This window comes from Dipteris shenzhenensis, chromosome 19 (genome assembly GCF_047967505.1).
Source record: "Dipteris shenzhenensis isolate YYH24624 ecotype China chromosome 19, Dip_SZ_1.0, whole genome shotgun sequence".
Taxonomy (NCBI): Eukaryota; Viridiplantae; Streptophyta; class Polypodiopsida; order Gleicheniales; family Dipteridaceae; genus Dipteris; species Dipteris shenzhenensis.
The window spans coordinates 36585966-36613226 of record NC_141614.1 but is presented as its reverse complement, the minus strand read 5'-3'; the positions used below and the strand labels follow the sequence as shown (position 1 = coordinate 36613226).

General features: G+C 45.8%; 1 protein-coding gene across 4 annotated transcripts in view; it reads left to right on the top strand.

Annotated features, from left to right (window-relative positions):
* Positions 1 to 23390, top strand: part of LOC147890417 (uncharacterized) — a 31841-nt gene extending 8451 nt beyond the window's left edge. For 3 of the 4 annotated variants that reach the window (XM_087390148.1, XM_087390146.1, XM_087390149.1), the window contains exons 6-8: positions 21099 to 21371; positions 21479 to 22676; positions 22812 to 23390. In XM_087390148.1, coding sequence (XP_087246274.1) covers positions 21099 to 21371; positions 21479 to 21862 — 657 coding nt within the window. In that variant the 3' untranslated portion in view covers positions 21863 to 22676; positions 22812 to 23390. The remainder of the gene's footprint in view (positions 1 to 21098; positions 21372 to 21478; positions 22677 to 22811) is intronic. The other variant, XM_087390147.1, reaches the window with a different exon arrangement.
* Positions 23391 to 27261: the final 3871 nt, after the last annotated feature.

The following is a 27261-nucleotide window of genomic DNA, read 5'->3' as shown; positions in this document are numbered from 1 at the left end:
CAGTTCTGCTTTCTGTCATCTTCTCCTACCTCAGGACAGGACAGGACAGGACCTACAGCTGCTCCTCACCTCCTCCATCCGTTGCTGCAGCCCCTCCTGCTCCAGATCTGTCCCTTCTGCTTCTCTGCTCCAGATCTGTACCCTCCTGCTTCCTCAGAGCATGTTGGTTTTCAGCCATTTCCTAGGGCAACTTCAGCCCTTCATCATCTTCAGCCCTTCATCAGGCTACACGGAGGACTGCGTTACGCTCCCTCTGCTGCTATCTTTTCTACTGTTTCTCTACATGGAATCATCTTTCAGATTCACCTCAGCCACGGTCCTTGAGACACACCGGCTTGAGGTTTTTGTATTCAGTTTTTCATATTACCGACAGGCACTATGTTTTTTGAGTTCCGTTCTTCAGTTGTGTCTGAGTATTGTCTATTTTTTGATCGCTCCACTGCAAACCCTATCGTTTCTCTATATAGGGCCCTGCCTGTCGGTTGGCAGGCCCACACTTTAGGGCCTTGTACAGCCCTATATAGGAGGCTGGTGGGTTTGCCCTGTAGGCTGTTGGGTTGGCCCTGTAGGCTGCTGGTCGGCCGAGCCCCTTGCTGGCCGACTAGGGGGCTGGGGGCTATTTATAGGCCACCCCACTCGAGCATTTCATCATAAATTCCTGGGCCTGGCAGAGGAGCAGAGCCAGCCCAGTCTTGCACTTGTGGAGCAGGGTAGTGGAGTAGTTCATCCACTCCTTAGTGCTCCCTTCACTTGGTTGTTGAGCTGTGTGTTCTGAGCTTTCGAGCAGCACAATGTTTTCGAGGTTTTCCCCCAGTTGTAGCGGGGTTTTCTCCAGAGATCACTTGCAGTTCTCCTGTGCTTTTCTCTCCTTTCTCTCCTTCTCAGTGTGGTGTGTGTCTGTGAGGCGTGCTCTCTCTCTCTCTCTCTCTCTCTCATCCGTTCATTTCTGCTGCACTTCTCACACATGATATCAGAGCCACAGTTGGCTTGAGACTTGAGGATCGGTGTTGGCAAATGATCTTCATAGGGGTATATCCAGTGTGGGTTTTGGCATGATGCGCATTTGGTTTGAAGGTTTAGAGTGGATTGTTCTGGGTAATGGCACTTGAATATTGGTCCAATGGCGTGACATTTGATGTGGCTGGTTGGACAGAGCAACAGGATTGGTCCATGCATGAAGGATTGATGATTGGCAGGCTGAGGTGGTTAGCAATGCATGATTTACACATGGCTATTCCCAATGTGGCAAGGCGGTTCTCTACTTCTACAAAGGTCCTGAGAGGCGACTACTTTGGTCTCTTTGTCCAAACTCTCCGATGAGAGTTGGTGTCAGTAGAAGGTCGTTGAGCAAGCTCATAGGAGTCCTTAGTCGTCCGTTTTGAGTCATTGTATGCCTACAAACCCCGTAGGGTTACGGCAAGGTCCTGTGTCAATCAGTCGAGCGTATTTTCCAATCCATGCAGTGTTTTGCTCTTTGCAATTTCATTGCGAGTTCTTCTACTGTTCTTAAAACGTCATTTTATGTGCTGCCAAAAACGTCTGCATGCATACAATTTCCAACAATCAGAGGGAGTGTTGAGCCAACACACAGAGAGGAAATTTAGGGTGCTGTTCGGAGGTGTCTTTGAGGAGGAGCGTGTGCGAGGAATGGATTGTTCGGGTGACCAGCGAAGGGTGTTTTCAGATCAGAGAGGATGTTGAGAGATCACGCTCAACATCATGTGATCATGTGTGCATAGCACCATCATGTGATCATATGTGCATAGCACTAACCCAATAGAGTGCTATAAAGGAAAGGGTTAGATGCCCTAACCCTAATCCTAAATGGGTTTGTATATATTCTATATTCTCAACTAAATCTAGTGTACAGTTAGTCATTTGTGGTGTGCTCTCTAGCTGTGCCTTCTCTCCTCATCTCCACTCTTCTCCTCTCCTCTCTTCATATTTTGTCATAGTATCAGAGATCCCTTGCCTTTGGCTGAGGCATTGCGATTCCTGAGAGTGCGAGAGAGATTGAGTGATTGTGAGTTCTCTTGAGTGTTCTTCGTGAGAGTTCACTTCCGGCGAGAGACTCCCATCTATTGAAAGATTTCCGTTCATTGGAAGAGATTTCCGTCCATTTTCATTCATAGTTCTACTCCGAGTTTGAGAGAAAGATAGAGAGAGTTCCTCGATTCTTTGTGAGAGATTTTCTTCTCTGTTCCTCAAGCGATTCTTGAGAGTCTGTGTTCAGAGTTCCATGAGAGAGTGCAGATAGATTCATCTCTATGTGTGAGAGAGAGAGAGCTTGTGAGAAAGAGAGTCTCTCATTGTTCAGTTTGTTAAGAAAGAAAGAAAGTTTATTAAAGTCTTCGGAAGACCGATGGGTCTATGAGACTGTGAAAATCCTGATACAACAAGATGTGGTAGTGGAGCTACTAAACGAGCATCCATACCAATGCAAAATGCAAAAATGTAGAATAACAGTACTAAGTCCCAAGTACAACATAGTCATGTCGATGGTCGACTATATATCAGTCTCAACATCGTCATCAATATCATCATCATCATCGGCAGCAACAAGATATCAGGATGGATGGGGCAGTGGAGGCATGAAGTTGGCAATAGAGTGCTGTCGGCCACTCAGAGGTGCGGTCCTGGCACATCTCTTGGTTGTAGCTCTGCGTCTGACCAGGGCTACTGTGTCCCTCGTCGGTCGGGTTCCAACTCTAAAGAAGGAGGGGATGTCCTTGAGTGTGATCTGTGTGTCGACCCGCTGTCTGAGCTGTTGGGTCACAGGCTCCGGGTCACGGTCATGTCGAGGCCTCGTCTCGTGTGGGTCCATGTGATCTAGCTGAAAGAACTCCGTGATAGAGCTCTGAGAGGGATTAGTCGAGGAAGAAGTCTGCTCCTGTTTCCGTGCTCGAAGTATCCTCTCATGGTGTCTAGGAAAGAACTTCGTGATAGAGCTCTGAGAGGGATCAGTCGAGGAACAAGTCTGCTCTCGTCTCCGTGCTCGAAGTATCCTCTCATGGTGTCTAAGTGCCTCATGAATGAAACCTGCCAAACACCGTTGGTCTGGGTAGGAGAGGAAACAGGCCAAAATCCCGTAACTATCCCTGAAGAGGCAGTGGAAACGTCCTCGGATCTCATAGTACACAGGACACCTGAAGATGAAATGCTCCTCTGTCTCAACCTCCTGCATGTCACACAGTGTGCATATGCGCCTCTCCCTGGGTAGTCGCTCTGCTCTGCCACTCTCGATGCGGAGTCTATATGAAGAGACCCGGAACTGCCCAAGAGAGAACCTCAGCGAGTGGGGTAGGTGAATCTGTGTGTATCTTGGTAGGTCGATGAAACCCTCTGCTGTGATATGTAAGAAGTGATCTCTGTAGAAGCTAAGCTTCATTGGGAGTTCACTCGGTCCCAACCAGGCCCGAAATGTGTGTAGCTGTAGTAGATCCTCACGGATAACATGATTGACCTCATGTGATAAGAGGGGAGAAAACGGAGCATCCATGCTGTACTGGAAGGGAGGTAGTCTATCCATGTGGAGCCCCAATCGCTCAAACCATCTCTCTGTATGTGCATACCAGCACCTCTGGTCTCCTCTTGCTACAAGTGCCATAGAAGAGGATAGAGCTATCCATGGTAGCCTGCTACGCCCCGAGGTATAATCCCCATATTCCCTAACTCGGTACAGATATGTGATGACCTGAAATGCAGCATCTACCTGTAAAGGGGGTGACCCAAACTCAGCCTGAATAATCTAGTGAGGAATGGATGACTTACCACGAATCATCCGTGATAACATGAGAACCTGTAGCCGCTCCACACGGGCCCACTCTGTATTCGACAAGTCAAGCTCCCAACAAGGGCTGCCGTACATCCCTGATGGGCGAGCCAAGGAGTCAAAAAGCAACCCCTTGGTGCGTGGATCTTGAAAGTGTGAGCGGAAGCATTGCCTCTCTAGTCTGGCCAATGAAGCATACCCTCTACTCAAGCGTGCCTGCATCGCGGGTCTCATAGTGAAGCTGGGTCCGGAGAAGATAACCCCAAGATAAGTGTATGATGAAACTATCTCAACCGATGACCCCGCAAATGTGAACTGCTCCTGACGCATGATGGCTTGAGATGTATTGAAGATCATGACCTTGGTTTTACCCAGGTTGACCTTCAAATCATGAGACTCACAAAAGGACGGTAGTGCGTCTAGGTGTCTCTAAAGCCCCTCTGCTGAGGAAGACAACAGAGCCACATCATCTGTGTAGAGCAAAATCTGGATCAGCGTGCCCACAAGAGAGCAACCTACACCCCCCTGTGTCTGCATCACTGTCTCAAGCTCGTCGATGTAGAGGTCAAACAAGGTAGGCGACAAAGGACACTCTTGTTTGACCTCGATGGTGCTCATGATCTTATCTGTCCACCCGGATCCTGCCCGAACTCTGCCAGAAACTCTCTCGTCATAACCCAAGTCCTGTAGGCGCCGTATGAGGCGGGCTCTCGGGACCGTGTCAAATGCCTTGCGGAAATCCACAAAGCAACAATAAATTCTCTGTTTTCGTGGCCTCGCCTCCTCGATGATACATCTGAGCGTGAGAATGTGGTCCATGGTTCCATGATCACGCCGAAATCCGGCTTGTCTTGCTGCTCCAAGTCCTCGACACTTTGCAAGTCTGCTAACCTCGGAGTCAAGTACTGATGCATAAATCTTAGACACGACATGTCCAATCATAATGGTTCTGTAGTTCTTCGGGCTCATGGGATCCCCTGCCTTGTGGATGGGTGAGATAGTGTTAATGGTCCAAGTGTGTGGAAATCCCAAACAAACCGCTTCATTAAAAAGCTTTGCTAAGATCGTGGCTAGGAGGTTAATTCCATATGTAATGAACTTAGTGCATAGCCCTCATGATCCTTTGCTCGGCCCTTATGAAGTTTCATTACAGCATCCTTTACCCCTCCTCTAGTGAAGAGGGTGCAGGATGTGGGACTAGGCATGTGTGAGAGGTTAGGGACTGGCTGATTTGGGATGTCATAATGTGTGCGTGCATAATCAAACCAGATCTGAGTGTCAGTGAGTGGCGGAGGGGACCGTCCTTCTAGAAATCTCTGCCAGAAGTCCTTAGAGTTGTTACTAAACAAAATGTTCAGTAGCTCCTTCTCGTTCCGACGAACGAAGCCTAGTTTCTTCCTCCGTACCAGTCTACGGTATTCACGTAGCGTATCTGGTGCGCTTGGAAGACTGTTTTTGGTTTTGAATCTGAGTTGACGGCATAAAGCCTTATACTTATCATCGTACCAACTATTATAGGGTACGGTTCCAGGGGGTGGTGGGCAGGTGGAGCGGGTGGTGTGGGGGAAAGTGTGAATGGCAGCCTCGTGTAGTGAGCGGGTGACAAGGGCAGTACGATCCTCTAAAAGGGGTATGAAGTCAATATAAGCGAGAAGTATGTGTAGACGGCCAGAGTAAGAAGGTGAGTGATCCCAATCAAAGCGTATATCATGTTAGGTGGAGTAAGCATTGAGTGGGGTGGAAGGTGCTGTGCGAAGGGAGGTGGAGATGCTAAAGAAAAGGTGTGTATGATTAGCCCCTGGGGGAAGAGGTGCTACAGTGAAGTCAGTAATGCAAGATGTGAAGACAGGGAATCCCATGATGTAACTAACAACATTGGAGCCCCCCCCATGTGGAAAGCATGTGAAACCACTTGAAGTGGGCCATCTGTCAAGACCATTATAGATAATGAGATCATGTATCTTGCCGAGGTCTAATAGGGCCTGCCCATAAGATGAGAATGGACCTCGCCTGTCAGCCAAAACCCGTAGCATACCTGCTTCCTCAAGGTCAATATTTGGCAGTAGGGTGGAATCATCTCTGAAGTCAAGAAGTGGTACCTGACGGGCCCTTGTCCTCGCGTTGAAGTCCCCCACTAGAAGGACTTCTCTGCGGCTAGAAAAGTCAACAATGGACTGATAAAGGGCAGCAAATGGGGATGTCTCATCATCACCTCGGATATCTCTAGCAAAGTGGGAGGTCTCCGGGGGGAAGTAGCAAACTGCGACAAACAGATTCCGGTTGTCCATGTGTGGAATCCGGATCCAAAGAAATCTGGAATGTATCTCTCTCTGGTCTACTGAAATGATCCCCCGAAGTGTGGATCTGAAAAGGAATGCAACTCCACCTGAACCTCAAACTCCTCCTGTATCCCTCGTCTCATCTCTGTAGGCAGACTCCCGTGTATATCCGCTGTTTATTGGAAGAGGGCGCTCTGGACTCTGATGTGTCTCTGTATAAAAGACTATGTCGTGGCCTGTATAGGATTCCAAGAAGTTCCCTGGTTCTAACCATAAGGTACCATTACAGTTCCAAATGGTGCAGGACAGGGTCTTGGATATTTGAGTCTCATAGACCCCGCTTCCCTATGTAGGAGAGGGGGCAGGTGCCCTACGAGGGCCTGTAAGAAGTCGTCCCTCTCGTACCATTGCCCACTTCCCCTCCTTCCGGGCCTGATCCCGCTGCTGCAGCAAAGAGAGCCTCTCAACCTGTAGAGGTGTGAGGTCCTCATCCATAGAGATCGCTGGCTGATCTCGAAGGACTGACCTGCGTCGTAGAGCTGAAAGTCGTGCTTGAGTGTCATGGAACTGTATGATCAGGGGTTGCTCTCGGTTGGGATCTCTCCCCACCCGCCATGTCCTCTCTATCCTGTGCTCAGCCACACCCAGGGTAGCGGCCACGAATGCAGTTGCATCTACCATCGGTGTAGCCTTAGTGCGTGGGATTCCGCGTACTCTGATATTGAGAGCCTTATTGGCTCTCTGCTGCTGCTCCATGAGGGTAGTTGAAACGGTCACCCTTGCGGGTTCCCGTTTGGCCACGTCAACCCATCTGGAAGTCTCCTCAATAGCAGATTGCATGCTCGCAATCTGTGCCTTGACCACCAGGGTACTCCCTGGAATAGTGTGTATGGTTGTGACCTGTTGGAGTTGCATGATATCCTGTCTGAGTTCTTGAATAAGACCTGCCTGCTCCCGAATGAGGCCCTAGCCTGCTCCTGTATGATGCGGCTCTGTTGCTGGTTGAAACGGACCTGCTCCCGTGCGAAGCGAGTCAGCTCCATCTCACGCTCACGGAAACTGTGTATATCCATGAGCAAGGTCTCACGGGCCTCTGGTGTATCAGCCCACCCATGTCCATGCGGAAATCATGGTGACTGTGGCATGAAAGTGTGGGACTGAGTCCAGAAACTGGATAGTGACTGAGTGAGGAACGGAGATGATAGTGGAATGGATGAGGCAGTCCTAACGGGATGTGGGAGTGTGGGCTGACTGAGAGGGAGAGGGGAGAGTGAAGCGTAATGCGGAACAGTCTAGTTCCTCCTCTACTCAACAGCTAATGCATTGCCTCCATCAAAGAGGGCGCCTCCAAGACCTGAGCACTCCAAAGCCTCTTGCAAGCAGCACTAAGAGTCTACTCTCTACGAGCCGACTCCAACACGCCTTCAAGACTCACATGAACCTGCGTAAGAGGCTAGAGCTTCGTTGACCTCGAGCAGCCCACAAGCAGCTCCCTCTACTCCAAATCTCAAAGACTGACTCGGAAGCACAAACGAGTCACCATCAACGTCTACGCTCTATAGCTTGAAGCTCCTACAATGAACTCAGGCCTATGCTCTGCTCACAAATGCCATGAGCTCCTCCTGACAGCCAACGCTCTTGCACACTAGCCATCCAAGCCTGAGACTCGACTCCAACCACCACCGCTCTGCAGAGTTCAACATAAAAGATCTTGGACTTATGCACTATTGTCTTGGTATTGAGTTCTGGAGAGATTCAGACAACACCTTCATGAGTCAGCTCAAGTATGTTGACAGTTTCCTAAAGAAGTTTCATATGGTAGATTGCAAGATTGCAGCCACTCCCATGGAATAGAGTTTGAAACTTACTAAAGATTTAGATAAGCCTATAGTCAATGATAGGTACTACATGCAGCTCATCGGATCTCTTATGTATCCGACGATCACACGGCCAGATATTTGTTATGTAGTAAGTTCACTTGCACAGTTTATGGAAAATTCAAAACAGTCTCACTGGAATGCAGCCAAAAGAGTCTTGAGATACATTAGAGGTACAAGACAGTTTGGAATAGAATACAGAGGAAGTCATCCACGGTTGCATGGATACTGTGACAGTGACTATGCCGGAGATCATGAGACTAGGAGATCCATACATGGTCAACTGTTTCTTTGTCTTCGACTGAAGCAGAATATAGAGCACTCACTACAGGTGTATGTGTAGCTATATGGCTCAGAAGACTATTATCAGAAATAGATTACTTTGATGAGTCAAAGTGATGAGTCAAAGCCAACAACAATATACTATGATAATCAATCGGCTCAAGCATTGGCCAAGAATCCAGTATATCACTCCAGAACAAAGCACATTGATGTCAGAGGGCACTTCATTAGAGAAAGAGTATTACTTGGTGACATCATAGTGCAGCATTGTGATAGCAAAGAGAATGTTGCAGATATCTTTACCAAACCACTCAGTAAAGAGCTTTTCGAGAAACACCGACTAGCTCTTAGTTTGACGCAGAGGAAGAATATTCCCATTAAAGGGATGTGATGGAATGTAATGTTCAATCCTTCTTCAATTTCCCAGAATCATCATCTTGAGGGAAGCCCTACTTCATGATGTTGATCTTGAGGGAAGGTGTATAGAGATCACGCTCAACATCATGCCCAACATCATGTGATCATGTGTGCATAGCACCATCATGTGATCATATATATGTGCATAGCACTAATCCAATACAGTGCTATAAAGAAAAGGATTAGATTGTTGGAATGGTCACCTCCCCCTCTGTAAGCCCCCATATGAGGAGAGCGTGGGGGAGGGAGACCTAGGGCAGGATGTGCCCAAGAGAGAAGAAAGAGAGGGGGCTGCCACATGGGCAGCACCTCACAGCCAAGAGTAAAAGAGATGGCTGCCACATGGACAGCAGCAAGGCTGTCATGTGGGCAGCATTGCTCAAGAGCATCCTGGAGAGCCTGGAGCGAGGTCTTTGGGCTGCAAGTATCTGCAGCAGACGTGCAGGCGGACAGCACAACTGTACGGGCCAGTACGGAGGGCTGGAAGCAAGGTACGGAGCAGATGCAGATGACCAGAGGGCTGGAGCAAAGGCGCGGTACAGGCGGGTCAGGAGAGCAGGGTGAACAGGCGCTGACATGGCAGGGGATGGAGCAGCACATGGCAGCCCATATGGAGGGCTGGTTGGGCTGGGCAAAGCCAGCTAACCAGGCCCTATCTAGGGCTGGCCAAGGGCTCTCAGCCCCTGCATAGAATCGTGGGCCAGCAAGCCCTGAAAGAAGAGCCCAGGAGGGCGATTTTGTGGGGCCAGTAAAGGGCCCTATTGGGGCTGGTTGGGCTGAGCCAACCAGGTCGGTTGGGCCAGCCACCCTGGTCTGTCCAGTCGGCCCAGATTGGGACAGACTGGTTGGTTTTCTCAGCAGGCCTTAGGGCCTATATAAGGAGAGGCTCTTGGCCTCATTTCATTATCCAGCATAGCCAGCAGTTCCAGGGCAGAAAGGAGCAGCAGGGAGCCTACTCTCTGGGCCTATCTACAGGAGGTGAGAGAGTGCAACAAGTGCTGCAGACTTAGCCAGGAAGAGGCTGGACCTTGGCTGTCTTCTAGGGCAGCAAGGTGCTGAGATCATCATCTTCTGGAGCAGCCATTCACAAGCAGGTTGGAGCAGTGGAACAGCTATCTTGGGGCCTACATTCAGGAGGACCAAGGGGACCTGTGTGCTGCAGACAAAGCTTGGTAGGGGCTGCCCACCTAGGCTGATTCACAGGCAGTAAGGTGGAGAAGAACACACTAGACGGAAAGTCTACAGACGCTCGAGGTGGAGCATGCGGGCTCGAGTCTAGAGATAACTGGCAGATAGGAGAAGGACCTCGTAAGATCAGAGGACCACACCATTGGTGGGACTTTGGATCTATCTCTTTTGTATTGTGTCCATACTTTTGGACGGAAATTATTTTGGTGTCTTCTATATCTGGCTGGTTCATTGTCTATTGATGAGTCTGCACATCTATGTGACGCACATTAAGTAAAGAAGTTTGTGATTCCACACCCCACACCACACCGTGTGAGCTCCTGGGCATTACTATAAGTCTTCCGCTGTGTGTACCCTTTGTTAGGTAATTTTCTAACATAGATGTCCTAACCCTACCCATCAATGGGTTTGTATATATTCTGTGTGTCGTGTGTGAGAGAGAGCTTGGAGTGCCTCGCCTTGATCCCCCTGCAGGCCCTTTTGTACGTACGTCTGTACGTCCGTGTCATCCCTGCGCAGATCTGCGTGGGCCCGTGCTGTCTCCCTGCTCTCCGTTTTCCCGTACAACGCAGTATAGCCTAGCCTTTTCCGTACAGATTTCGTCAGCTTCTCCGTACAGCCCAGTCTCCAGCTTCCGTACAGCCCAGCCCTTAGTCAGCTTCCGCACGCCCAGACTCTTCCAACACAAATTCCGTCAGTTCCTTTCGTCAGTTTATCCATACAGCCCAGCCTCCGTACAAATTTCATTTGGTATTTCTGTGCAATCCATCATTGTCCGTACAGACTTCTCCGTACAACCCCGTTGGTGGTCCGTACAGCACAACCTGCTCAGTCCCTTTCGTAAAGTTTACCCCGTACCTCTTGCCGTACAAGTTTTGGGGTTTTTTTGCTCCGGTGTCTTCCCTAGCAGTCCTGTGTCTTCCGCCAAAATCTCACCTATCCCTCTGCTCTCTCCTTACCAGTTATACTCTTCTTCTCCTCTCTTGTGGGCTTCCTGTGAATATTTCTTTGGGACTGGTTTTTTTGGCTTTCACTACCCTTTTACAGGCACTTCATTCTCAAGCTCCCTTTCTTACAAAGTCATGGCAGAGTATTCATATGAAAAAACGTTTCAAAAGGAGCGCTCGGCTCCCTGCAAGAAGCAAAAGCAGGTTGAGGGTCAGCATGACCCTATGCATGATACTCTTGAGGCTCAACTGGTATATGATGTAATGCATGAAGGATTTGCAGATACGAGAAAAGAGTGGAAAGACTCGGTTCCTTCAGTTGGCCTCATGGTTGAGGTCGATGAAATTGTGGATCCAGTCAGAGAATATGCCAAGAATGCAGTCATATTATTCTTTCCAGGCCGGATGCCACCTGCTGCAGAGATAGGCAACTGGCTGACACGCACATTGGCTGGCTCTTTTGTTCGTAAAGTACACTATGCAGCCAGGGGCTTTTTTGAGGTTATCATGGTGGATGAGATCCACAGACAAATGCTTTTGGAATATTCACCTCTCTTTTTTGGGCAGCAAATGGTGCATGTCTTGCCATGGTCTCCCACAAGGGACTTTCAGGCTTTAATCCGACATAGATGCCCGGTTTGGGTTGAAGTTGTTGATTTCCTACAATGTATGGCCTCACTTTTGCCTAAGATTCCAGCATCTTTAGGTAAAGTGGTCTGCCCACCACGGCCAAATGGCCACTCAAACAGATTTTGCATTCTTTGGGATACTGATAATCCCACACCGGACTCTTATTCAGTCACGGTGAATAATGTGAACATGGGAAGTGCTTTTTATAAACTCAAATGGGGTTTATTTGCAGGGGCCTGTTTTGAATGCAAAAAGTTTGGACACATGGCTTCACAGTGTCCAATGAATCAACATAAAATGCCTCATGCCACCTTGCCAGTTCACATGCCTACTAAAGATGCTCCTACTCCAGTTGCCAACAAAAATAAAAGCAATAGACAGCCTTCTGGGAGTCAAGATAAAGGCAAAGCTCCAGTGGCTCCCAATGAGAATCTCACTTCACATTCACCTCCTGCTATTCAATCCTCGACCAAAGGAAAGCAACCTTCAACTGATGGCTGGCAAAGCCCAAGAAAAGTTATTTCTGCTCGAAGAATTCCACCCCCCCGCACTTGGAATGGTGCATCTTCTAGCGGAAATACCCCAGAGATAAATACAGGAATTGGGATTACATGGGCTGCAGTAACAGCCAGCAGAACACTCTTCCCTGAAGAAGAGGTTGCTGCTTTGCTGTCTACTTCTCAGGCGGCTACTTCTTCTCAGGGGCGAGGCCTCGACCTTGAGATAGAAATGCAAGGCTGACCTCATAAATTTTGCTGCTGTACATAGTTGTTACATTACTATAAATACCTGTATATATGACTGCTCACATCAAATGTTTTACACTCAATGTCCAGGGCATGTGTGACAGTAGGAAATGGAAATCTGTGTGGCTGTACATCAACAGATTTCAGCCTGACATAGTGGCATTACAAGAGCACAACCAACATATTTATGCAGGCAAGACAGGACACTACTGTGGATATGATATTTTCTATGCTGGGGAGCACTCTTTCTCAGGGGTTGTCCTTCTGATCAAACATGAGCTTCAACCAGTCATTGCATTAAATGACAACAAAGGCAGATGGCTTGTTCTCCAATGCATTATTAGAGGAGAGGTGTTTGAATTTGCTTCAGTTTATGCACCTCAGTCCTCTAGAGAAAGAAGTGCAATTTGGGATGCCATGCAACAATATCCGTGGAGATATCATGCCTACATATGTGGGGATTTCAATAATGCTCCACAACAGGGAGACAACACCTCCAGACATGACCATATGTTATCTCCTGAAAGGCATGCATGGTCTCAACTACTTTTGCATTTGGATCTGGTTGACCTTTGGAAGGAATTGCAGCCTTTGTCACCGGGCTACACTTTTCAACATAATGCTCTTTCCGCTTATCAGGCACGTCTGGATCGATGGTATAGTGTCGCTCCCCAACAAAATGGGGATTTCACATGCAAAATGTGGATTGACTATGCCTTTGTGCATTTAGACCATGCACAGCTATGGCTGCGGTTATCTTTTCATAATATGCGAGATGATAGATTGCCACAAAGGAGACATCTAATCATAAACAATAGTTATTTGCAACATGCTGATTTCAAGGCAATGGTTACTGAAGCAGCTCATTGTCTTTCCTCTAGCAGCCATCTTCATGTTGATGGTGCCTGGGATTCTTTTATTTCTAAAATGCAAGTGGTGTGATTAGAGCTTGTGGCAAGTCTTACATGAAGACTCTGAGGGAAACCATTGCTCAGGCCAAATCTACTTGTCAAGACCTCACTGAACTCAATCATCATCGTTCGTTGTCCATGCATGAGCAAACAACACTATGCCAGGCCAGACATTGTCTTAAACTAAATGATCACAAGAAACTGGCAAAATGGGAGACTAGAGCAAGACAAAGAGCCTTCACAGATAAAGGTTGCTCTTCCAAAGAATTTTTCAAAGGTTTACATCAGAGGAGAATCAAAACAGAAATTTGCAGAGTGCTTATGCCCGATGGATCATGGACTACTTCACGGTCACAGCCTGCCTCTGTTTGTGTACATCATTTCTCTCAGCAATTTGGCTCTGCAGCTCCTCCCTCGCAACAGATTTTGCTTGCACGAAATTTACTGTTGCAACATGTTTCTCCTATCATTTCCCCTACTCAAGCTTTGGAATTGGAGGAACCCTTTACTGAGAGGGAACTATCAGATGCGATCAAATCATGTGGCAGATGGAAATCCCCAGGATGGGATGGTTTAACAGTCGAGTTTTTTCTAGCATACTGGCCTATTTTGAAGCATTCATTGCTATATATGGTGAATGCTGCGTGGCAAAATCAGAAAATGCCGGACACATGGAAAAGAGGTCTTGTTAAACTCCTTCCCAAAAAACAAATTTGTGAGTCTTTGGCAGACTGGAGACCTATCACTCTTATGCCCGTAATTTACAAAGTCACTACCAAAATGATTGTTGATCGGCTAAAGGGGTTTTTACATGATGGGTTGCATCCTGCTCAATATGGCTTTGTCCCGCGTAGGCATATCACAGATAACATTGCTAATGCCTACATTGGAATTGAATATGCCAAATACACACAGCAGGATGTTTTGTTATTGCAAGTTGATATTTGATACTGTTCAGTGGGATTTTATTTCAGCGACTATGCAGGCATTGGGTTTTGGCACAAAAATGCAGCAACTCATCACTTGGCTATATCAAGATAGTGAAGTTGCCTGCATACTTTTAGGAGATATTTCTCCATCCTGGACTCTTGCTTGCTCTGTCAGGCAAGGATGTCCCCTGAGTGCTTTACTTTTTGCCATAGCCACTCATCCACTGCTTCAATATCTGGATCACCTCTTGGACACTGACTAGTTGCACGGTTTGGAGATTCTTGGTAGTCGTAGCATGATTGCTCAGGCATATGCTGATGATTCATTCTTTACTCCAAAAAATACTCGGGCTGATCTGTCCATGATTATGCATGCTCTTTCTACATATGGATTGGCTGCTGGCCTTCGGGTAAATTTTCAGAAATCAAAATTGCTGCCGTTACATGCACAGGAATGGCACAACCTTATGTGGCCTGGGGAAATTGTCCCCGCTTCTTAATTCATTCGACATCTTGGTTATCCTCTAGGCTGGGGACTCATCCGTTCACAACAAACTGATTGGGTGCTAGTAAAGTTAAGGGCAAAACTTGAATATTGGAAGCTTGCAACTTGGCCATTACATGTTCGTCTGCGAATTACACAATCCATTTTGATAGCATACATACAATTTTATGTGCCTCTCACTATGTTCACTAAGGCAGATCTGGTTTCATTTATGTCAGCTATCATGGAAATTTTCTGGCGTTCAAAACATGGCAAGAAAAGTCTCAGATTACTCTCTATGCATCATCTCTGTTCTCCAAAGATGTACGGGGGTTTGAACATTCTCAATATTCAAATGCATTTACTTGCTCACAAAGGGAAAATGATGATACAGTTTATGCAAGGAGATCAGCCTTGGGCTTTCATGATCCGCTCTCTCTTATTACATCTTCATACATCTGCCTTTGGGAATTGGCAGCCTACTCAGTGGGATTTTTTATTTGGCTCTATCCAAGGCAAGATCAGAGGATGCCCTTTTGTCTCTCGTCTGCTTCTTGATTGGAAACACATTCTATCCCACTTGGAATGGCATGGCAGGGACTCTCTCTCGGGCAACTCTTTGAGGGTAGAGAATATTTTTTGGTCTAAAGTATTCCACCCTCCTTTGGCCATACAAGAACCCCGACGTTCTTATTTTCTTTCCTTCAAAGGCATTTCATCTGTGGCGGATGTACTTCAGGATGATGGCACAATTTTATCTTTTTCTATGGCTGCTCGCAAATATGGCTTGGGAGCTCATTATCGTCCTTTATGGTATAGAATTTCAGCAATGCTCCAACCGTACTTGCCGGTACCTCATTTGGAACTTCAGAATCGGCTTGAGGATTGGATTTTACGCTCTCCTTCCTTATACGCCCGTCCTTTGAAGCTCTCACATATCACAGTGTCATCACTGTATAAAGTGTTATTACCTCCACCTTGGATTTCCCACAGAGCAAATACTGTTTGACATATGGATCGTCCAATGAAGTGGTGGAGAAAAAGGCTGCGTCTCCTTTGGCATTACAAAGTCCCTCTTCGATAACAGCTTTTCCTATGGCGAGTTCTCCTTGGCATTTTTCCATCCGGACAGTTACTCGTACACAGACATATTGCTTCAGCTGTTTGTCATAGATGCCAGCACTCTACTGAATCAGTGTTTCACATCTTTTGGTCTTGTCCAAATACTTCTGATCTCATTGCTCTCATCAGACAGAGGCTTTGACAGCGATTTCCTACTGTTACTTTTGGCAGATTTTTCTGGTGGTTTGGCTTTCATCCACAGAGATAGGGTTTTGATTTATTTTTTGTATGGGTGCGCTATTGGACCCTATGGACTTTATGGATGGATAGAAATCATAGAGTCTTTGGTGATCCACTATTTTCATCCCTTCTTTTTTTCAAACGATCTCTGCAACAATCATTCTACGATTGTTTTCAGACTCGTTTGATTGATCAGGATGTGTATACAGCTTATACTGAGATCTTTAGTTGAGTAGTAGCTACTTCGTTTTTGAAGTAACTATGAATGTAATTATTCTACAGAAATAAAAGATTTCTTCCCACAAAAAAAAAAATAAAATAAAATAAAATAAAATAAAATAAATAAATAAATAAATAAAAATATATATATTCTACATTCTCAACTAAATCTAGTGTACAGTTAGTCATTTGTGGTGTGCTCTTTAGCTGTGCCCTCTCTCCTCATCTCCACTCTTCTCCTCTCCCCTCTTCATATCTTGTCAGAGGTGTTCCTGAGGGATGGAAATCGACGTGTGAAGGTACATTGGGATGTCAGTCCCTTCACCCTCATCTTCAAACTTATTCTTTCTTCAACCCTCAGTTTCTTCCATCCCATCCACCTTTAGTTCAGTTCATCATCCTCTTCACTCCAACATGGCAACTTTGTCCGAGATGGCAGAGAACAAGACTAGAATTCCAGTGCTGCCCTCGTTGCCGATTGATTGGTAGCTGGATGGGCTCAATTACGGTGTTTGGTGGGTGATGATGGAATCTGTGTTACAGTCATACGACATGGAAGATTTCGTCTTGATAGGTGTTGCCTGACCAGATCCCCTGGCAAAGGACCTTGGCATCTTGGCTCGGAAGGAGGCTGAGACTCTGTCCCAACTGTGGGACCGTGTTAATGCCAGGGTAAGATCATTTATATTTCTTAACTGTACTCCTCAGGTGATTAATCACGTGAAGCACATGAGAGTGGCCAAAACATTAGGAAAGAAGGGAACTCATTTTGGGGCCCTCTAAGAAATTCACTATTTAACTATTTTTGTTACACTCAAAATATGAAAAATGCCATAAAATACAGATACTTACTGCAAAATGTCAATTTAGTGCTCAGGCTTCATATTAAATGCATATATAAGATCTTTGATTTTCTGTGCAAAATTTGATGATTCTGACATTGCCAGCGCGTTCGGAGCGGGCCAAAATTTCCAAATCGACCTTGGAGACGCAAAAAACCAACGCTCGAAAAAGGGCAAAAATGCTCGGAATGGGGGATTTGCATTGAAATGCGATTTGGCTAGTTGCGTTTTAGTGCAAATCTCCCATTCCGGGCATTTTTGTTCTTTTTCAGGCCTCCGGGCGTCGGTTTTCGATGTCTCCAGGGTTGATTTGGGGATTTTGGATCACGTATGTCAGACATAATAAAAGAAAAAGATTTTGAATATGACTTATGCTATCTTTTTACATGGTTTTTTGTATTTTTCCAAGGTTACGTTGGCCCTCTTTTGATTGGTCAAGAGCTTATTTTTCTAAACCCCAAAAGGTCCCAAAATGAGCTCTCTTTTTTCCTAATGTTTTATGGGAGCATTTGGCGTCCATGTATAACCGAACCTCTCCCATGAAGATGGGGAAGCAGATTTCATCAGAGGACATGGCCATTACTCTACTTTCCTAGTTATCCTCTCAGTATGGGGCCTTCTATTCATCCTTGATCACCAGTGGTAGGGTGAATGAGTTGACCTGGGAGGAATTGGTCCCCATAGTACTTGACCAGGAGGGGCAATTTGTCGATCGTACCTATGACAATCAGTCTGAGGCTTTGACAGTTGATGAGAAAGGCAGAAAGAAGTTGACAGTTGAGTAACGAGAAGCTCTCAAGGCATCCTGTACGTGTAACCGATGAGGCTAGAAAGGTCATTATTGGCGTCAGTGGCCCAAAGGAACGCAGAGGGGTCCAATAACCGGGTGGCCAATAGTGTGACTACTGCGACCATGTATACTCCAGCCTTCTAGTAGCACGAGATAGGCGCTGCTAGCAGGCTTTTCAGATCGAGATGGAGGATTGCTTGCTTGTTTGTGGCAGCTGGACCTGCCGACTAGGTGTGCCGAGCAGGGAGTCATTTATCGAGGCATGCTATCAGGTAGGACCTCGAGCCACGAGTTGTTTCCGCTGTCTCAGGTGGCAGTTTCTATTTTGTTTGGACGTTATGACCTGGTAGATCCAGAGGGGTCTCCAGTGTTCTGCTATAGCTATTGTCTAATGCTGCTAGAGATCCGGATGGGTCAGTAGATTGCCAGTGCGTGAACCCAAGCACAATTGATTGATCCTTGTGAGCTGTTATATGCCCGGTCATTGGAGCACTCAAGTTCATTGATCTGTCGATAGTGTACCAGTTTGGACTTGAGAGGGGGGTTCAAAGGGGGCTATCTAGCTGTGAGATACAGGTGCCCATGCAGGGAAGAAGACCTTGCACCAGAGGCAGTTCAGTTGGATTATTGTTCCAGGATCCTCTGTTGGCATGATGCACCAGTACTAACAGTTGGATTATTGTACCAGATGACCCAGTACCAGACCAGAGGAGCGTACCTAGCACCTGTGGCATGGGAGCAACAGTTTTAGGTTTCCAGTGATTGTGTTGAGGCGGATCTTTCCACGGGGGGCTTCTGCGATAGTACCTGTGGTGGTCTTCAGCAGTGGAGCATTTCTCAAGTTGTTCCAATGGCACACCCAGCTCCCTGGCGTCTCTGTTCCATCCAAGAGCTGAGAGGGGGTGTTGGAGGTCAACATCTCCTGATGTCACCATAGAGAGAGAGGGCCTTGCTTGTGGGTGTGCCCGCCCAGTGTGAGGCTACGCTAGAAGAGTGAGGGCCTGTGTTGTGGGTGTGCCCGCCCCTCTTGTGAGGCATAGGTAGAGTAGGGTTTGGCAAGACGCTCAGCGCGGGAGAGCGTGCCGGCCATAGTCACAATGAAACACGTTTCATTGAATTTGAAACGTTTCGAAACGTTTCATGTTCAATGAAACGAGGCTAGGGTACTGTAGGTTGAGATAAAAAATTGTACTTTTTGACTTAAGACTGTAGAGGCCAAATCTCCTGTACGGTGGCGTGCATGCGCAGGTGACAACGCTTCATCCTGTGCATGAGGATGATGATGCATATGCATTCATTGCTGAGGAGCGGGCATTATTGGCACGTGCCACTCGTTCTCAGGCACGCAGACGAGCAGGGAGAACATAACCAACTTTAATAGCAGCTGCTCCAGAAGAGCAGGAGACCTCCTCATCATCAGAAGAGGATTCATCCACTTCTGCAGATTCTGATAGTGATGATGGGGAGGAGGAGGAGGAGGGGGCTGAGGGCCAGGGAGAAGATGCCCAAGCACCTACAGATCTTGCTGATTAACTTGCTACTTTCTTTCAGATTTCAGTAGAGTTTGAACTTTAGTTTTGTTTGAAATTTAAAGTTGATGCCTTCACTCTTGACTCTTGAGTTATGTAATCTAGGTTCTAGTCTATAGACTAGCAGACTATATACAAGAGTGAAACTGAGAACTTGATTTATGTCCAGACGCCATGGTTGTGATTCGTGAACTTGTGAAAACTGAAATATGATAAAGTTTAAGGCTTGAGCTTGTAAATTGTAATCTGAACAGTGAAATCTGATTTTTTGCAACCTATCTAGTCTCTACTCAACTGAAATCTAAAATTTAAAGGCTTAATTGAGCTTTGTAATCTAGACTCTTCTAATTTCTAGCATTGGCCATTATAGGCTTGATTGATAAAGTTGAAGGCTTGATTGAGCTTTCTAATCTGGAGTCTATAATCTATTCTACCATTGGCCATTATAGGCTTTCTGTCAAGTCTTTTTCTATGTTTTTAGCTAGTTTTGCACAGTTTTGGCATACTAAATGTATGCAGGCATAAAATTTATATTTTTTAGACCAAAAAAATACAATCTGGTTTTTTGAAACTTCACCTTTTTTTTTGAAACGTTTTGAAACGTTTCAAAACGTTTCACGTTTCAACGTTCTGAAACGTTTCATTGAACTATGGTGCCGGCCTTGTGGAGGCCTGCTTTGTTGCCACGTGGCAGCCCCTATTGAGGCGCCTAAGGAGTCGGCTGGTGCAGGTCTCTTATGAGCAGGAGGGCAGAGGGCAGTTGGCTGGTGCAGCTCCCTATGGAGGGCTAGGGGCAGTCGGCCCTAGGGCCCTGCCTGTCGGCTGGCAGGCCCACACTTTAGGGCCTTGTACAGCCCTATATAGGAGGCTGGTGGGTCTTCCCTGTAGGCCGTTGGGTCAGCCCTGTAGGCTGCTGGTCGGCCCAGCCCCTTGCTGGCAGACTAGGGGGCTGGGGGCTATTTATAGGCCCCCCCACTTGAGCATTTCATCACACATTCCTGGGCCTGGCAGAGGAGCAGAGCCAGCCTAGTCTTGCACGTGTGGAGCAGGGTAGTGGAGCAGTTCATCCACTCCCTTCACTTGGTTGTTGAGCTGTGTGTTCCAAGCTCTTGAGCAGCCAGTTGTTTCCAAGGTTTTCCCCAAGTTGTAGCGGGGTTTTCTCCAGAGATCACTTGCAGTTCTCCTGTGCTTTTCTCTCCTTTCTCTCCTTCTCAGTGTGCTGTGTGTGTGTGAGGCGTGCTATCTCTCTCTCTCTCTGTTCCGTTCATTTCTGCTGCACTTCTCACAGGATTATATGTCCAAACTTTCAGATTTGGAGGACAAATCAGCCCCTCCCATCACGGATCATATGTCCAAAGAGCTGTGAGGACAAAAAATTGGCCTCTCTCACTCTGAACATCTTGACAATATCTTACATCTTGATTCAATGGCTAGAGAGCAGCCTTTGAGGTGGCACAGAGCCTCGAAGGGGCTTGGGTCATTGGATGGCCGAAGGGCAAAGAGACCCGGAGGACTAGATGCGCTGCAGAGCCAGTTCGCCAGTCGTAGTACTTTTGTAGTTTCGTGCAAAACACATCTCAAGGTTTCATATGTAATGTGACATTCCCTCAAGTCAGATTTATCTCCCCTGATGATACACGCTCACCATGCATAAACTGGCTGCAAGATTTTAGAGTGCCAAAAATCGTGTCTACACAGTCATGATGTGTCCGTTTCAAGAGTTTCTAGATGTAGCAATGAGTGTTTTTGTATTTGGAATGGGTCTCTTTTAAAGTTGTGACGTCTGAAAGACAAAAATGATCTCTTTCTTTTACTTTCATAGACACCCGGGACTTCTATATGTTAATGTTTAAGATCAATGATACTTGGTTTTGGTGATACAGACCAGAATAAGTATTAAAATTAATAGAAACAATGTATGTTTTCTGTTGAGAAGGCTCCTTTCTCTTTGCAGATAAGAGACGTCCAAGGTACAGAACATGGGATTATGCAATGCCTTTCACGAAGTGACTGTAATGTGACAGAGAAAGATAGGAAAATAGAGGATTATGAGAGCAAGATTCAAGCCATTTTACATGAAACTGAAGCCATTATGACAGAGAGATCCGAGCTTACAACAGCAGTACAAGAAATGCGTAAGGAAGCAGAAGAGCAGATACACCGGATTGAAGAACTTTTGAGCATCAATGAAGAGCTGTTGAATTTTTCTCAAGTTAAGGAAGATCAGGTAAAACATTTCCAAACACTGCTGATCCTTTGAAAGCTCCCAACTTCTCTGATGAGGCTGTTTTAAGTCTTTCTTGATCAGGTTTACCTGGGATTGCATCTGAACAGCTGACCCTTTTGAACATGGAAGCACACAACCTCCAAAGACGCATTGAAAATTTCCCTCAAGGAGATGGAAGGCTATTACAAGAGTTAGCAGGGCAGCACATGGCATCAAAGACTAAAAAACAAAGGCAAAAACAAAAACTCAAAGCATTCAGACACAAAAACAAATTTTTGCGGTTGAAATTGGCAGGTGCCGAGTCTAAATACATACAGAAAGAGGTGGCATTGGACAGGTTAGCATATCCAGTCAAAAGGGAGCAGAAAGTTGCAGAGCCTCCTTCACAGACACAAATATATATGGATGAGTTAGAGGAGAAACTACTCTTCATGGATGCTGAGATTTCACAGGCCATGAAGCAAATGCGAGCAATGAGATCAGTAGCATAGTGAGTAATGGTCTAGATAGTGGACGTGATAGAAGGGCAAAGAGCACATATATTACGCATACCATATTTGAGAAAGGACTATGCCCAGCAGCCCAAGCACTCAGAATTTAATAAGTTCAGATAATGGAGAAACAAGGGGAAGCTTTCATATACCGGTCCTCGACTATGTAAAATTCTGAAATCTATCTAGTAGTTGTTTCTACTGACATGGATCATTTCCTGAAAGTGTTTTTGTAACTTGGAAGTTCCCCTGCTTCAAAGGATAAGAATTGAAGTACCCTGTTCTCTCTGTGTACTTTGTAGTACAGCCTTCATTATAAAACTAAAGAAATGGAGCTCTTGATCTCCCAGTTTGGCTACCTGAATTTAGGCACACATGCTATTTCGCATTCATGACTGCATGAAAGTGTTTGCTATATAAAAGGTGCAGTCTAGCTGACATCTACTTATACGTGTCATCCTTGAGTGTCCATAACATCGAGTTCTGTTGATGAAATATTAATAATTTTTACTTGTGGCAGCTGAGAGATCTTCAAGAGTCAAAGGACAAAGTGACGCAACAACTTATGCAGTATGAAGAAAATCTCGTTGCCTTAAGGTCTTTATTACTGGAAAAAGATAAGGAAATGGAGGAGTTATATAGAAAATTGAAGGCTTGTCAAATTGGAGCAGATGCAATAGTGATTGAGAAAGTAGAGCTTACGGTAAAAATTCAAGCGATGCATATGGAGATGGAGGAACAAAAGCATCAAATTGAGCAGCTTGTTAGGATTAATGAAGACCTTTTAGAGTTTGCTCAAACCAATGCAAATCAGGTGACCTGGTTGTTATGTATGACTTTTCTGAAAAGTAAATGTGTTTTTTTTTTTGCCCTTCAAAACTGAACTGTTCGATTACATTTCAGATTGTGGCTCACTTCATTTAGCTTTCATTTGAACCTCCTTTGCCAGATAGCTTTTTTGAACAAGGAAATTGAGCGACTTCAAAGATAAGCTGGAGAGAATTCAAAAGAAGATCATAGGCTTGCACGCAATTTGGAGGCTAAGGATCTTGAATAATGAACGAGTTGCACGGTCGAAAGAAGTAGCTTGAGGGTTCTATCAAGTTACGATGATATATATACATAAGCAGAGGAAACTCCATGCATGCAGCACCATTTGTTGGGCAAAAGAGAAATTGTGAATGGATGAATCTCAACATAGATTCTTCTCATAAATATTCACAAGTAGCTATAACAAATTGCAAGATGGACCTTTCATGGAGTAACATCTATGGATGGGAAATGAGAAATCTGGTGACACAAGGTCAGGCAAAGATCCTCAAACAGAGGGCGGTTGAGAATCAAGCCACAGAAAGCTGCAGGGATGCTTTTCTGTTTATAGTTTTTACGCAGACGATTTCCTAAAAAAACGGGAAGCAAATTCGTTCAAACAACTTCAGCATATTTTGCCCATGCGTTTTGCTTTCGAGTAGCCATCCAGATTCCCATTGTTTATTTGGAGCCCACGGTACCATTTTGTCTTTTGACCTACCACTCAAATTATGAGTTTTGAGATGTCCACATTGGATGCCAAAAACAAAGGAAGTTGTTTTTCCAGCACGACAGTGCATACTCTTGTCTTTGTATTTGGTTTATGTTTGAGGTGGATGCATAAGAATCTTGTTTGATTTTGTGCTCTGATTTTATGCATTTGTAGGGATATGATCTAGCTTTCCTAAGTACAATCAATTAAGCAATAACACATAAGAGTACTAAAAGGAAAAGAATTGGAAACCTTAACCGCAACCATTCTCTAATCTAAAGTGTAGTTAGTTATTTTTGGGGTGTTCTCCAGCTATGCCCTCTCTCCTCCACTCTTCTCCTCTTCCTCTTCACATTTTATCATAGTATCTCTCATGCTTTCCGTTGAGGCATTGTGATTTGTGACAAGATTGAGTGAGCTTCTTTGTGAGAGTGAGATTAAGCTTTCACCAAAAAGAGAGTCAGATTGAGTTTCCTTTGTGAGAAGAGAGACCTTTGTGTGTGGGAGAGAGCTCTTAAGTGAGTTCTTTGAGTGCATAGGAGGGTGTGAAGGCTTTCAGCTCGTCTTCATAACTCGGTTTCTACCTACAATAACAACTAAAGCAACGATTTAGGCTCTACTACATACTCTATTATAATACTCAACGCCAACAAAGCGCCAAAAACACGACATCAACAAGAAGCAACGAGTCAAAGCAAGCAACAACAAGCCTGAGCGACGAAGATGCATTAACACTCAATCAACTCAACAAGCATTCAACAGGGCGGTGCACAGTATCAACGACAGTTCTACAGCATGGTCGCCTAGCTACAAGTCCAAATTACACTCAAACCAAGCTAACAACAGCACAAGCAACAAAGCAGAATTGGACCCACCAACAAAAAACAAGCAAGGACTAGTTGCAACAATAGCAAGCTAGCAGTTTACAAGCAGAAAACAACAAGCAACGTGGGAAGTGCCATGAGTTTTGAGCGCATGTCCTTTCGCCCAAGCTACACCTAGTTTCAGGGCTCGGGGACTTCAGTGTTTGGCGCATGTCCTTTCGTCCAAGCTACACCTAGTTTGAGGGCCCGAGGACTTCAGTGTTGGGTGCGTGTCCTTCTGCCAACCCTTTACACATAAGGAAGCGGACATCTTTTCGATAAGCACACAAATGATTGGTGGGAAGACAGGAATGTGTAAATGCATTCAATGCTCTCCTAACACGTAAACTAATGATTGGTGGCAATGTGGCGTATGAGGAGCTGGGCAACAAAGCTCCCTTGCTCACAATCCATGGAAAAGAGGTTGAGGAGGGCATTGAATGCTCCCGAGGCGTCCGGAGATAGGTGTGTATGTGAGCTACGCTGTAAGGGTTTTCTTCCACTCCAATTGGTGTTTTTTGCTGAACTGGGTGTCCGCCCCTCGGTTGTAATTGGCCTCAGTTCAAGCCCCAGGGTAGCTCAGTACCTTGTCTTGGTCGCCCCATATGGGGTGCTGTCTGGCACTTCAAATAAAAATAGGTTGCCCAAAAAAGAAATAGCAAGCAACACACGTAAGGCAACACAAGAAAGCAGCCTTTGACTCGACAATGCAATGGCAGGTGTATCAAAGACGCAAAGTAACCATCGAGGACACTATTAGCAACTACATGTAAGAAGCTGCAACAAGCAAGACGTAGCCCCGATGCATTGCCATAGCACACAAGTTTTTCACACAAGTAGAAAGATGGGGCACACGACACAGCGCCACATGTTAGATAAGGGAGATAGCATAAGCACTTGGCATAGGATACAATTTTCCCAAAGTGGCATGTGCAAGATAAGGCCACATCATCAGTGATGTGCTACATCACTTGACCATGTCATCTTGCCACTTTAGTACATCCACGTTGCACACGATGCCATATCATCACATAGTGCCACCTAAGGAGAGTCCTTCATTCAGCATATGACACAGCGCTACCATGCCATACGTGTGCTCCACTAGCATAGGTGCACACTTTGCATGTGTACTTAAGTTGCCACGTCAACTTATTGGACCCCTCTTTTTCATCAAAGTTTGGCATGCCATACTTTTGATCCAGGAGGAATTTTCAGGTGTCCAAAAAGAAAGAGCTTCTATAATGCATATGACCCCAATGCTTTAAAAAGAATCAAGGGAAAAAATGATTTGCTGCCTTTCATCGCTACGATGGATACTAAAGCATAGATTAGCATATGTCTCATTCAAATGCTTGGTGCACAAACACATAGCATAAATGTCTCAATATACCCAAGCCCTTTTCAGAGGTAGGATTTTTTATGGAGCATGGCAGACAACAAGAATATCGTTTTGACAGCTCAAGTCGCTCCCCATCCTATAGTCCAAGAAGTGAAAGGGAGCCCGAATCCGATAGAGAAGAACAAAAACACTTCTCCAAAAGAGGATTGCATGCAAGAAGAGGCGGGTGAGGTGGTGCTAAGGCAACATCATAGACTATTAGAAGAGGGTTCTTCTCCTATCCCATTAGATTGAGATTCGCTCCTCGCTCTCCCTTCCCAGTAGTGCAAATGGTAGTATGCTATGCAATTAGATATGAGTTCACTCATGAAGAATAAGACTTGGGACTTGGTTTCTTTGCCACATGGAAAGAAAGCATTGCCTTGTAAATGGTTCTACAAGATGAAGGTCACAGGTGATGATGTGCCTAAGTATAAGGCCACTTTAGTTGCTACAAGGCTCAAGAAAGAGAAGGGTGTGGACTTTGATGAGATCTTCTCTCTGGCTGTGAAGATGACCACACTTAGATGCGTACTTGGTCTTGGAGAAGAGGATATGGAGCTTATGCAGATGGATGTCAAGACAACTTTCTTGCATGGGGATCTGCATGAGGATTTACATGGTATAGCCTGAAGGCTTTGAAGAAAAGGGCAAAGAGCATTTGGTTTGCAAGCTGAAAAAGAGTCTCTATGGCCTTAATCAAGCACCTAGAGAATGGTATCAGAAGTTTGATGCTTTCATTTGGTCCCAAAGCTTCAGAAGAATTGAGATTGATCACTGCCTCTACACTAAAAAGGCTAAGAATAATAGCCTGATACTCTTGGCATTGCATGAAGGATTTGGGACCTGTAGGTCATATTCTTGGTATGCGCATCATGTTAAATTACACGGCGCAACGAAAAAAAAACTGAACAAAGAATAGAGAGTGCACAGCAAACTGGAGATGAATAAAATTTTCCTTCAATACTGATGTAGTATAGATGATGGCTCCGTCCACCCGTGCACTCCCATAGTGGAGCTTAGATGGTGATCTAGACAGATACTAGGTGAAGAGCTACTAGCTATGGAAGATCTTTGCTGGAAGATCTGATCTGGTACAATGGACTGGGAAGGTCACCTTTTTATAGCTATGAGGGCAGTAGTCAGATCAACATAGTCGGTGGAGCCGACCAATCAACCTAGTTGATGGGAGCCGACCAGTCAACCTAGTCGATGAAACCGACTCGTCGTCCATGGAATATTTAGGGAATATTTCCTATACCATCGCCTCAAGGGCTCTCGCCCCCGAACCCCCACCAAGGGGACCCCCTGGAACCCCCCAGCTTGGGACCAGCTGGCCCCCAAATCCCAGCAAGAATAAGGGTCTCCCACACAATCACCTTTCTACCATCAACGGTCTCATTGTTGTTGATAGACCTCATCTGACATGCAAGTCAGGATCCATCTAGTGTCCCGGGCTCACACATGGCTTCTCCTCATATGGGGGCCTTACAACTTGAGCACCTTGGACCACTGGTGCTTACCAGGAGGGTGGGGCATTGAGCATATCTAACACCCCCCCTCAATGTCCACCCGTAGGTGAACTACCTTCTTGGCCCAATGTCGAGTCTCTGAAGATGACCCTGAAGTTGATCCT